General features: G+C 53.7%; 1 protein-coding gene across 5 annotated transcripts; it reads right to left on the bottom strand.

The window, feature by feature from the left end:
* Positions 1 to 632: 632 nt before the first annotated feature.
* On the bottom strand, positions 633 to 6,479 carry ZNF517 (zinc finger protein 517). Of its 5 annotated transcripts, none has more exons than XM_041768805.1 (6): positions 5,412 to 6,479; positions 5,152 to 5,262; positions 4,749 to 4,812; positions 3,922 to 4,048; positions 3,557 to 3,670; positions 633 to 2,814 (listed from the first exon to the last, which is right to left on the bottom strand). In XM_041768805.1, the coding sequence occupies exons 3-6, from the start codon at positions 4,779 to 4,781 to the stop codon at positions 1,550 to 1,552; spliced, it is 1,539 nt and encodes a 512-aa protein (XP_041624739.1). In that variant the 5' UTR covers positions 4,782 to 4,812; positions 5,152 to 5,262; positions 5,412 to 6,479; the 3' UTR covers positions 633 to 1,549. The 5 variants fall into 5 exon arrangements, with proteins under 5 accessions (XP_041624739.1, XP_041624741.1, XP_041624743.1 ...); XM_041768807.1 differs by adding an exon at positions 4,282 to 4,406 and having other exon boundaries at positions 3,922 to 4,080; positions 5,152 to 6,478; XM_041768809.1 differs by adding an exon at positions 4,282 to 4,406 and having other exon boundaries at positions 5,152 to 6,478.
* Between the last annotated feature and the right edge of the window lie 7,357 nt (positions 6,480 to 13,836).

Genomic DNA, 13,836 nt, shown 5'->3' with positions numbered 1-13,836 from the left:
GCCGGTGTCTCTGCCTCTCTCTCTCTCTCTGTGACTATCATAAATAAATAAAAAAATTAAAAAAAAAAAAAAGATTTATTTATTCATGAGAGACACAGGCAGAGGGAGAAGCAGGCTCCCTGCAAGGAGCCCAATGTGAGATTCAATCCTGGGACTCCAGGATCACACCCTGAGCCGAAGGCAGGCACTAAACTGCTGAGCCACCCAAGGATCCCCAATAACATTTTTTTTTTAAAGATTTGTTTTAGAGAGCGAGGGAGCATGCACAAATGGGGGGAGGAGCAGAGGGAGATGGACAAGCAGATTCCACGCTGAGCAGGGAGGCTGACACGGGGCTCGACCCTATGACCTCAAGATAGGACATGAGCTGAAATCAAGAATTGGTTACTTAACCAACCGAGCCACTCAAGCATCCCTACATTTCTTTTTTTTTTTTTTTAACAGAAACAGCTGAGTATTTTATTTTTTTATTTATTTTTTAATTTTTTATTTATTTATGATAGTCACAGAGAGAGAGAGAGAGAGAGGCAGAGACACAGGCGGAGGGAGAAGCAGGCTCCATGCACCGGGAGCCTGATGTGGGATTCGATCCCGGGTCTCCAGGATCGCGCCCTGGGCCAAAGGCAGGCGCCAAACCGCTGCGCCACCCAGGGATCCCCCTACATTTCTTTTTTTAGTAAGTTTTTGCATTTCCCAAATGTCCTACAAAAAATTTATACTTAGGGGAAAAAAAGTAGATTAAAAATACACATTCACTGGTCAGCTCTTCAGCTGGCTTGGGGCTGGAGGCCTCCTTTCTGGCACACCTTCTGTAGGATGCCGCAGAAGCTGTCAGCATTCTCAGCGTTCCCAACCAGGGGTCACTAAGAGATGCCTTCCCTTGTCAGCAGGCCCCCTGGGAGGCTCCTCCCCAGTGCCCCCTTCTGCTGACAGACCAGCTGGGGTTCCTGAGGCACTGCTGGGAGCCTGCAGACCCTGCTCCTCAAGTCCTGGCTCCCGCCACTGCCCCTCCGGCCTGGCTGGTTGACAAACCCTTGGTCCACCTGAGAAGCCCAAGCATCCCCAAGCCGGGTACCCTGTGGATTCTAGTCCTGTGCCCTCCCCTCCAACTAGGGGCTGCCCCCCCCCCCCCCCCCCCCCCCCCCCCCGCCGCAAGCTGGGCTTCATCTTGGTCAGTCCTAATAAAAGTAAACAAAAAAGAGCCAACATAGCCTTTTTGTTTGTTTTGTTCTGATCACAAGTCAGTGTTCGGAAAACAGATGAGTAGAAAAAGAAAACAGAACCCACTCACAATCCTCACGTGACTCATTGGAGCATGTGTGTGCATCCAGGCTCCCCAGCTGTGGTAGGACCCCTCTGGCTCACCGTCCTCACCCTGCGTGCTGCCTGACCACAGCCCTGGCCCTGGGCCCTCTGCCTTGCGGCCTCTCCCCATGGGTTCTCTGCCTTTTTTGTTGTTTGGGGAAGGGGGGGGCAGAGGGAAAGTGGGGGAGAGAATCTCAAGCAGACTCCAGGCCCAGCGGACTCCACGTGAGATCGGGGCTCAATCTCACACCCCAAGATCATGACCTGAGCCGAAATCAAGAGTCAGACACCCAAGTCTCTGACTTTTACCAACTCGTCTGTGTTCCCCACCCTCCCAGGAGCACTCTGGGCCGTGCACCTTCTGGTGCTGGATGAGGGCAGACAGCCGGCTGCAGGCCCTCCCACAGGCTCGACACCTGTACGGCCTCTCACCGCTGTGCAGCCGGTAGTGCTCGTTCAGCGTGTAGCTCCTGCGGAAAGCCTTGCCACACTCCGTGCAGGCAAATGGCTTCTCCTTGGTGTGGGTCTTCTGGTGCAGAGTGAGGTTGGACTTCCGGCTGAAGGCTTTGCCACATTCCCTGCACTCGAAGGGCTTCTCGCCTGTATGCAGCCTCTGGTGCAAGAGGAGCAAGGAGTTGTGCTTGAAGAGCCTCTGGCATACGGAGCACTGGTACAGCTTGTCCCCTGCAGCAGACTTCTGCGCTGCGCCGAGCAGGGCATTCGGACAGCTGCTGTCGTCTCGGGGGCTCTCCCTGGCATGCAGCCTGTGGTGTTTGAGGAGCGAGGACCCACGGATGAAGCGCTGCCCACACTGCAGGCAGGTGTAAGGCCTCTCCCCGCTGTGGATGCGGCAGTGCTCATTGAGCGTGAACCTGCGGCAGAAGGCCTTCCCACACTCCCCGCACTCGTAGGGCTTCTCCCCCGTGTGGAACTTCTGGTGCTGCCGGAGCCGGGAGCTGCGGCCGAAGGCCTTCCCGCACTCCCCACACTCGTAGGGCTTCTCCCGAGTGTGGACTCGGTGGTGCGCGGTCAACTGTGTGCTCTGCCGGAAGGCCTTGCCACACTCGCTGCACTGGTAGGGCTTCTCCTCGGTGTGGATCAGCTGGTGTCTCAGGAGGATGGAGCTTTGCTTGAAGGCCTTGCCGCACTCAGTGCACTGGTAGGGCTTGGCGCCCGTGTGGATGACCTGGTGCCTGAGCAGCAGCGAGTTGTACTTAAACGCCTTGCCACAAGCACACCTGTACACTCTCTGCCCAACAGTGCCTGCATGACCCGAGGCTCGCTGTTTGTCCTCCAGGGCCCCCGGGGACGTGCCGAGTTCCCCACCAGGGCCACCTGCCTGGGGGGGGAGGAGTACTTTATCTAACCCATCCTCAGGACTGCCATTCAGTTCAGTTAACTTGGGCCTCCCCACAGGGAGGCGGCCCCAAATCGTGCCCAATAGTCCTAACTGCTTAGAGGACACTCTCCTCAGAGTAGATTCCTTGATCCCAGCCTCCAACTTAGAATCTGGAAAAACGAACAAAGAATGAAAAAAATGACCTAGCCTCTATACTCATAAAAGAAACTCCGTAATTTAAAACATAATCTTTAGATCAAAGAAGTAGGGAAGTTTGGGAACTTCTCCCAAGAATCTGTAAAACCAAGGTCCGCATAAGAAAGAGGTCCCAGAGGAGGGTCTGAGGGAAGTGGGTTGAGGAGGGGAGCTCGTGAGAGGGGAGCGGCATCAGGAGAGAGGGAGGGCACGGGGCCTGGCCCACGGGACTGTGTGGGGAGCAGGCTTGACAGAAGAGTGGGGCCTGGGGGTGCTGCTAGCCCTCGCACCCATCTCCCTCTGGGCGCTCGGCCATAGTTCACTCACTCGGAGGACATGCTAAGCATTCCCTGTGGACGGCACACCGCCTCCGCAGTCCCAAGCTGAGGCCCTGGCGCGGGAGCCGTGGGGAACTGGGAGAACCACAGCAGCTCAGGGGTCTTCCCTACGGGGTCCTCCACACCCACCCACAGCCCCCACAGATCTGGCCCGACACCTCAGAGAACCAGGAGGACATTCACGCACTTGGGTCTCTTGCACAAGTTAGTCCTGGTTTGGCCTTGGGTCACAAGCAAGGTGTTTCACAGGAAATCTGGCCCTGCTGTGAGGAGCTCAAAGTACAGCCCTCCTGGTGCCCAAGCACGGGGGGGGGGGAGAGACGGACACGACACATGAGAAGTTGTACAAAGGCCAGGCCTCTCTGTGCCCTGCGCTTACCTGGGCAGCGGCTGGCTGCGGACCCTCGCTCCTCAGTCACCTGCAGAATTAAAGCCCCCGGCTCCTCCCCTTGCTCCAAGAGGGAGATCAGTGCTGGTTTGGCAACAAGAAAGCCTACGTGCAAGGAGGAGAGCGGCGCGCGTCAGGGAGCAGAAGGAAGGAAAGATGCCTGGCTGTGGGGCCTGAAACACCTACTTCCCTAGGAGCGGGGCAGCTGCGTGGCCATGGAGAGATGGGGGCCCTCCAGCTTCCCTTACAAACATGCTGGACTCTGAATTTGGAAAAGAACCAACTCCCCCAAGAGGCCAGTGGAAGAGGCAGGTTTGCCACTGAGCTCAACCCTGGGACGGCTGGGGAAGCCTCACCCAGCGAGGCCACGTGCCCGTAGTTCTCCAGCATCACGTCCCTGTACAGTGCCCGCTGGTCGGGGGCCAGGCAACTCCACTCTATCCTTGTGAAGTACACGGCCACATCCTCAAACACCACGGCCTCCTGCAACCACAAACCCTGCTGTCTGGGGCTGTCTGGACAGGAGATGCAGAGATGTCAGGGATATTCAGGGTACCTGTTCGCTTCTGGGGGTCAAGGCCTCTGCCCGTGTGGTCACTGCTACATCCCCAAGGCCTGGCACAAAGGGAACACCTCGACATTCCCCAAGGAAACTTGGGCAGTCCCACTGCCACAAAGCTGTGGGAGAGGGAGGGGTTTCAACCGTGGCCTCATACCTCTCCACAGCCTACAGGGGTCTAGGGAGGAGGCACCCTTGAGATGCTGCCGGTCGAGTCACATCTACACTGGTAGGGAGCGTTCCTGTTCTTTGGTTCTCTGATCTCAGGAGAGAACCCAAAGGCTGTGTGGATGAAGAAGGGCTGGTCATTCACGCCAGAACAGAAGTAGATACTGGGGAGGGACAGGGACCCTGGCCTCGCTGGCTGCCCCTGGAGGCTCTAGGGCTGCAGGAGATCCCGGGCAGCCCGCTTCTGCCCAAAGCCTCAGGAAGGAGCACATAGAGCACTGTGAAGTTTCAAAGAGGGAGGCGGTGGCCCGTTGGCTCACAGACTCCATCCTGTGACCCACCTGCAGGAGTGGGAGCTACATGAGTGGGCCTGGGGCCTGCTGGGAAAGTGCTCAGGGCTGAAAAGCTGAGGGCTGGGGATGAAGGCAGCCAAGAGGCTCAAACAGGGGCACTCACCTGGAGTGTGGGCGTCGCAAGTGGCACCGCCATTCCAGGGTCCCCGTCAGGGGAAGAGCAGGTGCTGGGGACAGTGAGTATTGAGTGGAAGGAGCCCAGACCTAAGTTCCATCCACCCCTGTCCCTGTCCCCCAGGACCACCCAGATACAGAAGAGACAGGAAAAGGTGAGACATGGGGCAAGCCTACCCCGTCAGCCCAGAGGATCCCCTCACGGGCCAGGAAGCCACACCCTGAGACCTGCTCACCCACACGCCTCCGCCCCTCACTGCTAATTTTCCCAGTGATGTCTTCCTGGACCATCCTATATAAAATGCCACCCCTACCCCAGAATTCCTTCCGTACCCTCGTTCCCTGTTGTATTTCTCTCCACGGCACCTGTGCTGACATAACAGTCGACTTACTTGCTTCTTATCCGCCTTCCTCCATGAAGAAAGACCTGTAGTCTGGTCACTCAGGCTGTACCCCCAGAGCCTGGGGGAGGGCCCAACGCACAGCAGGTGCTCAGCAGGGGTCTGTGGAACAAACACAGGAGCGGTTCCATGACGGCGTGTGAGTGTGCCACCAGGAAGACGGTGCTGTGGATCATCAGAGAGCCTTCTTGCTGCATCACCTCGTGAAACAAGCAGCCTGTAAACAGAAAGACAAGTCTGGCCGCACGTACCCCAGCACCGCAGCCTTAGTTTCCTTGTGGCTGACTCTTCTTTTCCTTCTTTCCGTTTTTCTGATTTCTCCAAGGCTTACTGCTTATTCAGAAACGTGTGTTGCAATTGGAGAAAGATTGTTTAAAGAACAAAAATCACGATTCTGTCCACAGAGTAGGCCCTGGTCTCCAGGTCTCTTCCTCAGTGGAAACCCGCACTCTTGTCGTCCGGCGGGGGTCTCTGGGGCATCCTCTCCTGTGGGGATGGAGCCTCGGAAGCAGCTGCCACTTTGTAAAGCAACGTCGTCTCAGGCATCAGCTGACAGAAGTCCTGTAGTTATGATGCGCCGCCGCCGGCAGGAGAGCCTTGGAACCTGCGGGAGCCTAACGGGCTGCACCCGACGATCTGAGAGGCCCCCCGGGGGGGGGGTGCAAATGCAAAGAGCAGACCCCCGGCGGGCGGGCGGACGGCGGACAGCCTGTGGGCAGGACCCGCCCGACGTAGCTGGCAAGGCCCGGCCTCGGCTCCTCAGGGCGCTCTCCGCTATGCCCCGGGCGCTGCCTACAGGGGGAAGATCGTGATCCCACCGCTGGACCCCGGGAGTGAGTCTAACCAGAGAAAACCAGCGCGGGGTTGGAACAAGTGGAGGAGGGGTCGCGGCTGAGAAAACGGACCGGGTCGCGCCGGCGTCGGCGCTAACGGGCGCCTGAGGGCCGCGGGGCCAGCGCCCAGCCCGTCGCCCCAAACGCGCTCGCGACGCGCAGGGCCGCGGCCCCCGAAGCCGGCCGCGGCCCCCTCCGCACCTGCCTTCGCCCGCACGGCGAGCGGGGTCTCCGGGCCCGGGGCTCAGGCGCGCGCCCCCACGAGCCTCTCGCTCGCTCTCTTCAAGGCCCCGCAGTGGCCGCCGCCTGTGGCCTCGCTCGTCCGTTCCGCCGTCACACGCGCGTCTCTCCTCTGCCCGGCGAAGCGGCCGAGCGGGGCCCCGGGACACGACAGGCCGGGCGCCACCGGCGACGCAACCGGAGGACGAGCGTGCGGGGGCCGAGCACCGCGGCCGCCGCCTCCTCACCCCGCCCCGGCCAGCGGCGCGGGGGCGCCCGCCCTGGGCTTCCGGCCCGGCCCCGGAAGCGGGCCGCTCTAGGAGCTCGGAGGACCGCGCCTCGGGGGCGCCCGCCGGCTCCCGGGGCTGATCGCGCGCGGCCCGCGGGCGCCAGGAGGTCGGAGGTCGGAGGTCGGGGCCGCCACGGGGGCGGGGCCCGGCGGGGCCGCGGGCGGAGCCACGTGCGGGGCCGGAGAGAGGGGGCGTCGCTGCCGGCGGCCCGCTTCCGAGGCAGCGCCCTCTCTCTTGTAGCTTTTTATTTAAGTCCCTGAAATCACAGCCAGTTGCGCCGGCCGCGGAGAGACGCCCCGGGGAGCCTTCACCCCCTTCACCCACACTTGAAGTAGCTCCTCCACCAGCGTGACTTTCAAACTTCTGAGACTCCCAGTAAAAAAGGCTTCACGGTGTGACCCATCTCTCGCGCAGATCTGTTGATGCAGAAATGCTCACACGTCTTAATTTTGAAAAATTTTGACAAAACGTTTTACTCATGATATCCAATGAAATCTCAAATGTTTTTCTTTAAATGTTTTCTCGTGGGCAGTCCCGGTGGCGCAGCGGTTTAGCGCCGCCTGCAGCCCAGGGCGTGATCCTGGAGACCCTGGATGGAGTCCCATGTCAGGCTCCTTGTGTGGAGCCTGCTTCTCCCTCTGCCTGTGTCTCTGCCTCTCTCTCTCTGTGTCTCTATGAATGAATGAATAAATAAAATCTTTAAAATAAAAAAAATGTTTTCTCATTTAAGAAAAATGCAAAAGCAGCGGAGGGAGGGGACGGTAACGCAACAGCCGAAATCTATGAGGCAGCAGAAGAGGTCTCGCATGAACCGAACCGTGTGGTCTGAAAATTGGGCATCACATTTAGACACAGGCAACAATGCTTGGAAACTAAATAGCAACCTACTGAGTAGCTCACGGGAGAAAGAATCATAAAAGGTGCTGTAACAGGTGCAATTGAGAGAATGAAGACCCTGTAGGACACTCACAGGAAAACTGACATACAGAGAGATCAAGGTTAATACAAAGGTACAGGTGGACCTTGGGGGTACCGCCACTGCAATAAAGCCAATATGGCAATAAGACAAATTAAGTGAATTTTTAGGTGGCCCGGCACATACAAAAGTTAAGTTTGAAGGGGCACCTAACTCCGGAGGCTCAGAGGCTAAACCTCTGCCTTGGCCCCAGGGCGTGACCCCGGGTCTCGATCAAGTCCATCCCCCCCCCCCCCCCCCCCCCCGGGGCTCCCCATAGGGAGCCTGCTTCTCCCTCTGCCTGGGTCTCTGCCTCTCTCTCTGGGTCTCTCATGAATAAATAAATAAAATCTTTAGAAAATAAAATAATAAGAAAAAAGAGAGGCGCCTGGGTGGCTCAGTCAGGTAAGCAGCTGACTTGATTTCCACTCAGGTTGTGATCTCAGGGTCCCAAGATCCAGGGCATGGAGCCTGCTTAAGGCTCTCAAAAACAAAAAGGGATCCATTGGGGAGCTTGGGAGGCACAGCGAGCTCTGCATCCAACTCTTGGTTTCAGCTCAGGCGGTGAGCCCAGGGTTGTGGACTCAAGCCCCCTCAGCACCCAGTAGGCTTCAGACTCTCTCTTTTACTGCCCTGCCCCATGTACTACTCTTTCTTTAAAAAAAAAAAAAAAAAAGGGCAGCCCCAGTGGTGCAGTGGTTTAGTGCTGCCTGCAGCCCCGGGCCTGATCCTGGAGACCCAGGATCGAGTCCCACATCGGGCTCCCTGCATGGAGCCTGCTTCTCCCTCTGCCTGTGTCTCTGCCTCTGTGTCTCTCATTAATAAATAAATAAAATCTTTAAATAAAGAACTTTAAACATTTTTTTAAATTATTTATGTAGTCATACAGAGAGAGAGAGAGAGAGAGAGAGAGAGGCAGAGACATTGGCAGAGGGAGAAGCAGGCTCCATGCACCGGGAGCCCAACGTGGGATTCGATCCCGCTCTCCAGGATCGCACCCTGGGCCAAAGGCAGGCGCCAAACCGCTGCGCCACCCAGGGATCCCTAAAGAACTTTTAAAAAAATTTTATGTTTATGCGGCAGTCTATTAAGTATACAATAGCATTATGTCTAAAAAAGCAACATACATACTTTAATTTTAAAATATTTTATTGCTAAAAGATGCTAACCATCATCTGAGGTTTCAGCAAGTTCTATTACTGATCACTGATCACCATGACAAATAATAATGAAAAAGTTTTAAGTATTTTAAGAATGACCAAAATGTAGGGGCGCCAGGTGGCTTTGTGGCTTGGGTGTCTGCATTCAGCTTGGGTCATGATCTCAGGGTCCCAGAATCCAGCCCCGTATCAAGCTCTCTACTCAGTCTTACTTCTCCTTCTGCCTCTGCCGCTGCCCCTGCTGCTGAGTGCTCTCTCTCTCAAATAAATAAATTAAAAAAGTTTTTGAGACTTTATTTATTTGACCGTAAGAGAGAGCAAAGCAGGGGGACGGGCAGAGGGAGGAGAAGCAGACTCCCCTGCTGAGCAGGGACCCCACTTGGGACTCGATCCCAGGACCTCAGGTCATGTTCTGAGCCGAAGGCAGATGCTTAACAGGCTGTGCCATCCAAGCTCCCCAAATTTTTAAAAATCTTAAGAAAAATGAATTATCAAAATGTGACAGATGCAAGTGAGCAAATGCTATTGGAAATAGGTCAGCAATAGACTTGCTCACTAGGGTCGCCACGAGCTTTTAATATATAAAAAATGCTGGGCAGCCCTGGTGGCTCAGCAGTTTAGGGCTGCCTTTGGCCCAGGGTGTGATCCTGGAGACCCGGGATCAAGTCCGACGTCAGGCTCCCTGCATGGAGCCTGCTTCTCCCTCTGCCTGTGTTGTGTCTCTGCCTCTCTGTGTGTGTGTCTCATGAATAAATAAATAAAATCTTTAAATATATATATATATATATATAACACAGTATCTGCAAAGTGCAATAAAACAACATATGCCTGTTTACATATACATGTAACTTTTCAGCACATATATTCAGCTACTAAAAGCACTCATGAAAGAAGTGGGGTTTTTTTCACTTAAAATTTTTTAGGTTTGTCTCAACATGTATACTTTCTTTGATTTTTGTTTTGTTTTGGATATTTATATATAAGAATTTCCCTTTATCCCAATTTTACCCCAGGTATTAGCTGGGCTCCCCTTTTCTGCTTAGAGATACAGATTTGGACAGCACCCCTCCCACAGCTTCTGGATATTCTAGGAATTTTTTACCGCTTTTAATGGACACTTAAAAAAAACAAAACACAAAAAAACAACAACAACAAAAAAACAAGGCAGGCCCAGTGGCTCAGTGGTTTAGCGCCACCTTCAGCCCAGGGCGTGATCCTGGGGTCCCGGGATCTAGTCCCACATCAGCTCCCTGCATGGAGCCTGCTTCTGTCTCTGCTTCTGTCTCCCTCTCTCTGTGTCTCTCATGAATAAATAAAATCTTAAAAAAAAAACCCATCATTTCTTAAAAGGGTTATTTATTTATTCATGAGACACACAAAGAGAGAAGGGCAGAGGGAGAAGCAGGCTCCATGCAGGGAGCCTGACATGGGACTCCATCCCAGGACTCCAGGATCACATCCTGGGCTGAATGCGGTGCTAAACCGCTGGGCCACTGGGGCTGCCCACACCATCATTTTAAAACGTAGAATACCTAGAAAGGAATTACAAATCCCTTCAGGATCCTCCGTGATGAACTTTCACACCCTAAATAGCGTAGCACCCATGTCAACAAGCTGATTTTCCCCAGGGCCCTCAAAGCCTTGTGGGGCCCTCAGATGTCGCGCGTGTTGGGGGCGACAACCGTCCAGGGATGAGGGCAAGGGAATGAGGAAAAGAAAGACATGGACAGAATGGGAGCAGGAGGGACATATGGCCGGATTCAGCCACAATGTCAACTTTATTTGCATTATTCACTCTTTTATAAAGCAGGGTTGTATAATAAGCAGGATATTTTAAGCTTAGTTCTCCAGACATGTCCTTTCACAATAGATAGCAATAGCATATGTCCTTGAATAGATAGCAATAGCATGCGTCCTTGAGCCACAAGCCTTTAACAACAAGGGTGGGACAGGTGGGCCACGGTTGGAAGAGTCAACACAGAGCCATTGCTCGATCCATTAACCTCTTCCTGGCACGTGGTCCCCAACACTCAGACCACCTTTCCTATTGGTGCCCAACGGTAGCCGCTCTGACTGCCTCAGCCCTTGTGACTTCTGCAGGTGCACTTTGTGTCCTCGGTGTATTTACTGACTGAACTCACAATAACCTGATGAAAGATGGAGGTATTGTTCCCATATAAAAGATGAGAAAAGAAAAGAAACAAACAAACAAACAAACAAAAAAAACAGAAAAAAAAAAGATGAGAAAAGAATCGTGTTCTGTTAAGGGCAACTGATGCTGGGGGTGGGAAGTCAAGTAGAACAAGACAAAAGAGGGATCCCTGGGTGGCGCAGTGGTTTAGCGCCTGCCTTTGGCCCAGGGCACGGATCCTGGAGACGCGGGATCAAATCCCACATCGGGCTCCCGGTGCATGGAGCCTGCTTCTCCCTCTGCCTGTGTCTCTGCCTCTCTCTCTCTCTCACTGTGTGCCTATCATAAATAAATAAAAAAAAAATTAAAAAAAAATGTAACTAATAAAAAACAAGACAAAAGAGGGTCACGGGTACACATGTTTATACTATATTATTCCTGGGATCCCCGGCTGGCTCAGCGGTTTAGCGCCTGCCTTCAGCCCAGGTCGTGATCCTGGAGTCCTGGGATTGAGTCCCACATCGGGCTCCCTGCAGGGAGCCTGCTTCTCCCTCTGCCTGTGTCTCTGCCTCTCTCTGTGTGTCTCTCATGAATAAATACATAAAATCTTAAAAACAAAAAAAAATTATTCTTGTGTGTACATAACAAGAGACACAGAAAAAAAAGGCTAGAAAAAAAAAAGCTCTATGCCTAACGTGGGCTTGAACTCATGACCCTGAGATTGAGTTGCATGTTCTACTGAGCTAGCCAACCCCTCCCTTAAATAAACATTTAAAAAACAGCTTTAAAAAAAAAAAAAAGATTTTATTTTTGAAGGTGGCGCTAAACCTCTGAGCCACCCTAAAAAACAGCTTTAAAGGAAATATTTTTCTTTCCTTTTTTTTTTTTTCTTGAGAAAGCATGGGGGGGGCATTGCAGAGGGAGTGAATCTTTTTTTTTTTTAAATTTTATTTATTTGATAGAGCACAGGTAGGCAGAGAGGCAAGGAGAGGCAGAGGGAGCAGCAGACACCCTGCTGAGCAGAGAGCCCAATGTGGGACTTGATCATGGGACTCTGGGATCATTGCCTGAGCTGAAGGCAGACGCTTAGTCCACTGAGCCACTCAGGCACCTTTTTTTTTTTTTTTTTTAAGATTTGTTTAGAGAAAGAGAGCATGAGTGGGAGGGGCAGAAGGAGAAGAGAGAATCTCAAGCTGACTCAGTGCTGAATGCAGAGCCTGACATGGGACTCAATCTCATGACCCCAAGATACAACCTAAGCCGAAATCAAGAGTCAAATGCTTAACTGACTGAGCCATCCAGGTGCCCAGGAAATAATTTCTAAGAATAAAGTTTGAATTGCTGGGCAGACGTAATCTTGGATGCTAAGAGAAGGGTGCCCCACTCATCAGCAGAAGCAAAAGGTACCTTGTGGGGAGGGCCTCATCTGGTGGCAGAGGCAGATGGGTCCCTCTTGAAGGACTTAGAACCCTATGTCCTGTGTGGCTGTCCCTAGAGGCCCCCATCTCCAGGAGACCCAGATTTATGGCATCCCTGCTGTGTGCCAGACTTGATGGCCCCTTACATGGAAGTTGACCTTCAGGCTAGTGAGATGGAGCCAAATCTGTGGTCTCTGGGCTTTGAAGGTTGGGGGGACACCAGCCAGGACCCCCATCTCTGCAAGGAGAGATACACGGAGCATGAGGCGGGAGCACAATCCACATCAGGCAGGTGTCTGCACCTCCGAGAGCCCCAGCATTGGCGGCCCTCCCTTAAGTCCATGCCCGCCATCTCCAGGTAGGCCTTCAGGAAAGGCCCGAGCAAGCAAGCCTCCTGGAGCAGCGCTTCTTTTTTTTTTTTTTTTTTTAATTTTTTTTTAAATTTATTTATGATAGTCACATAGAGAGAGAGAGGCAGAGACACATGCAGAGGGAGAAGCAGGCTCCATGCACCGGGAGCCCGACGTGGGACTCGATCCCAGGTCTCCAGGATCGCGCCCTGGGCCAAAGGCAGGCGCCAAACCGCTGCGCCACCCAGGGATCCCCAGAGCAGCGCTTCTTGAGGCTTCCCTGGTCCCAGCTGTGAGACATTCCTTGGAAATCTTGGGCGGCTCTGCTGACCATTTCACGTCAGACTGTGGCACCGACTGATGTAGGAAAAATAGAGCTCAAAGCTGACAGCCAAGAAAGAATTTTTGAGACATCTTTGGTGCAAAAAAGGGGTTTTATTAAAGCAGGGGGACAGGACCCGAGGGCAGGAATGGCTGCACTGGGGTCACAAGGAGTGGCCTATTACAGGCTTTCAAATTGGGAAGGGGTTAGGGAGAGCCTAAGTCTCTAAGAAATTTGGAAGCAAGGTTTCCAGGATCCTGAGGGGGCTGGCTATTGTCAGGAGAAGCTCTTTTATTACTGTTTCATTAAACTTGAGTCCTGAGACCTTTCAGATGTCTATCTGCGGGCCACGTGCCTGGGGATGATCGCCAACATGTATCTTGGGGGGTAGAGATAAAGGAATTTCTATATGTTCAAGTAGACTCACAGGGTCCTGGGGGCCGGGCTAGAATTGCTTGTTGCCCTCAGCACAGTGCTAACGCCGACGCGGCTGAGCTCCTCGGAGAAATCACTCTGTTTTAAGGATTTGTCAGTGGGCTGTAAATAGTAATTCAATAACTTTTCTTCTGCCTTTGACTCCTACATCACTGACCAATGGCAAGGCTCTGAACACAAGTCCTGCAGTGGACCTGGTTAGCCACCTTCTGGCTGCATCAGCTCTAGGAGAGGGAGAGTAGGGGGTCCTGCCCCACCATACTCCATCCCAGAGACCCGTGGGACCTTCTCGGGGACCTCACAGCCTGACTGTCCAGATACTGTCTGCACCCCCACGCCCTCTTCCTCTGCCTTTCTGTTCCTCTGAGCCTAGCTCAGGCTGACCTCAAAACCCTTCATTTTGGGGCAGCTCTGGTGGCTCAGCGGTTTGGTGCCACCTTCGGTCCAGGGCCTGATCCCGAAGACCTGGGATCGAGTCCCATGTCGGGCTCCCTGCATGGAGCCTGCTTCTCCCTCTCTCTGTGTCTCTGCCTCTCTCTCTCACTCTGTGTCTCTCATGAATG

This window comes from Vulpes lagopus, chromosome 9 (assembly GCF_018345385.1).
Source record: "Vulpes lagopus strain Blue_001 chromosome 9, ASM1834538v1, whole genome shotgun sequence".
In the NCBI taxonomy this organism is placed as follows: domain Eukaryota; kingdom Metazoa; phylum Chordata; class Mammalia; order Carnivora; family Canidae; genus Vulpes; species Vulpes lagopus.
Note: the sequence above shows the minus strand (reverse complement) of the source record. Positions and strands in the feature narration are given on the sequence as shown.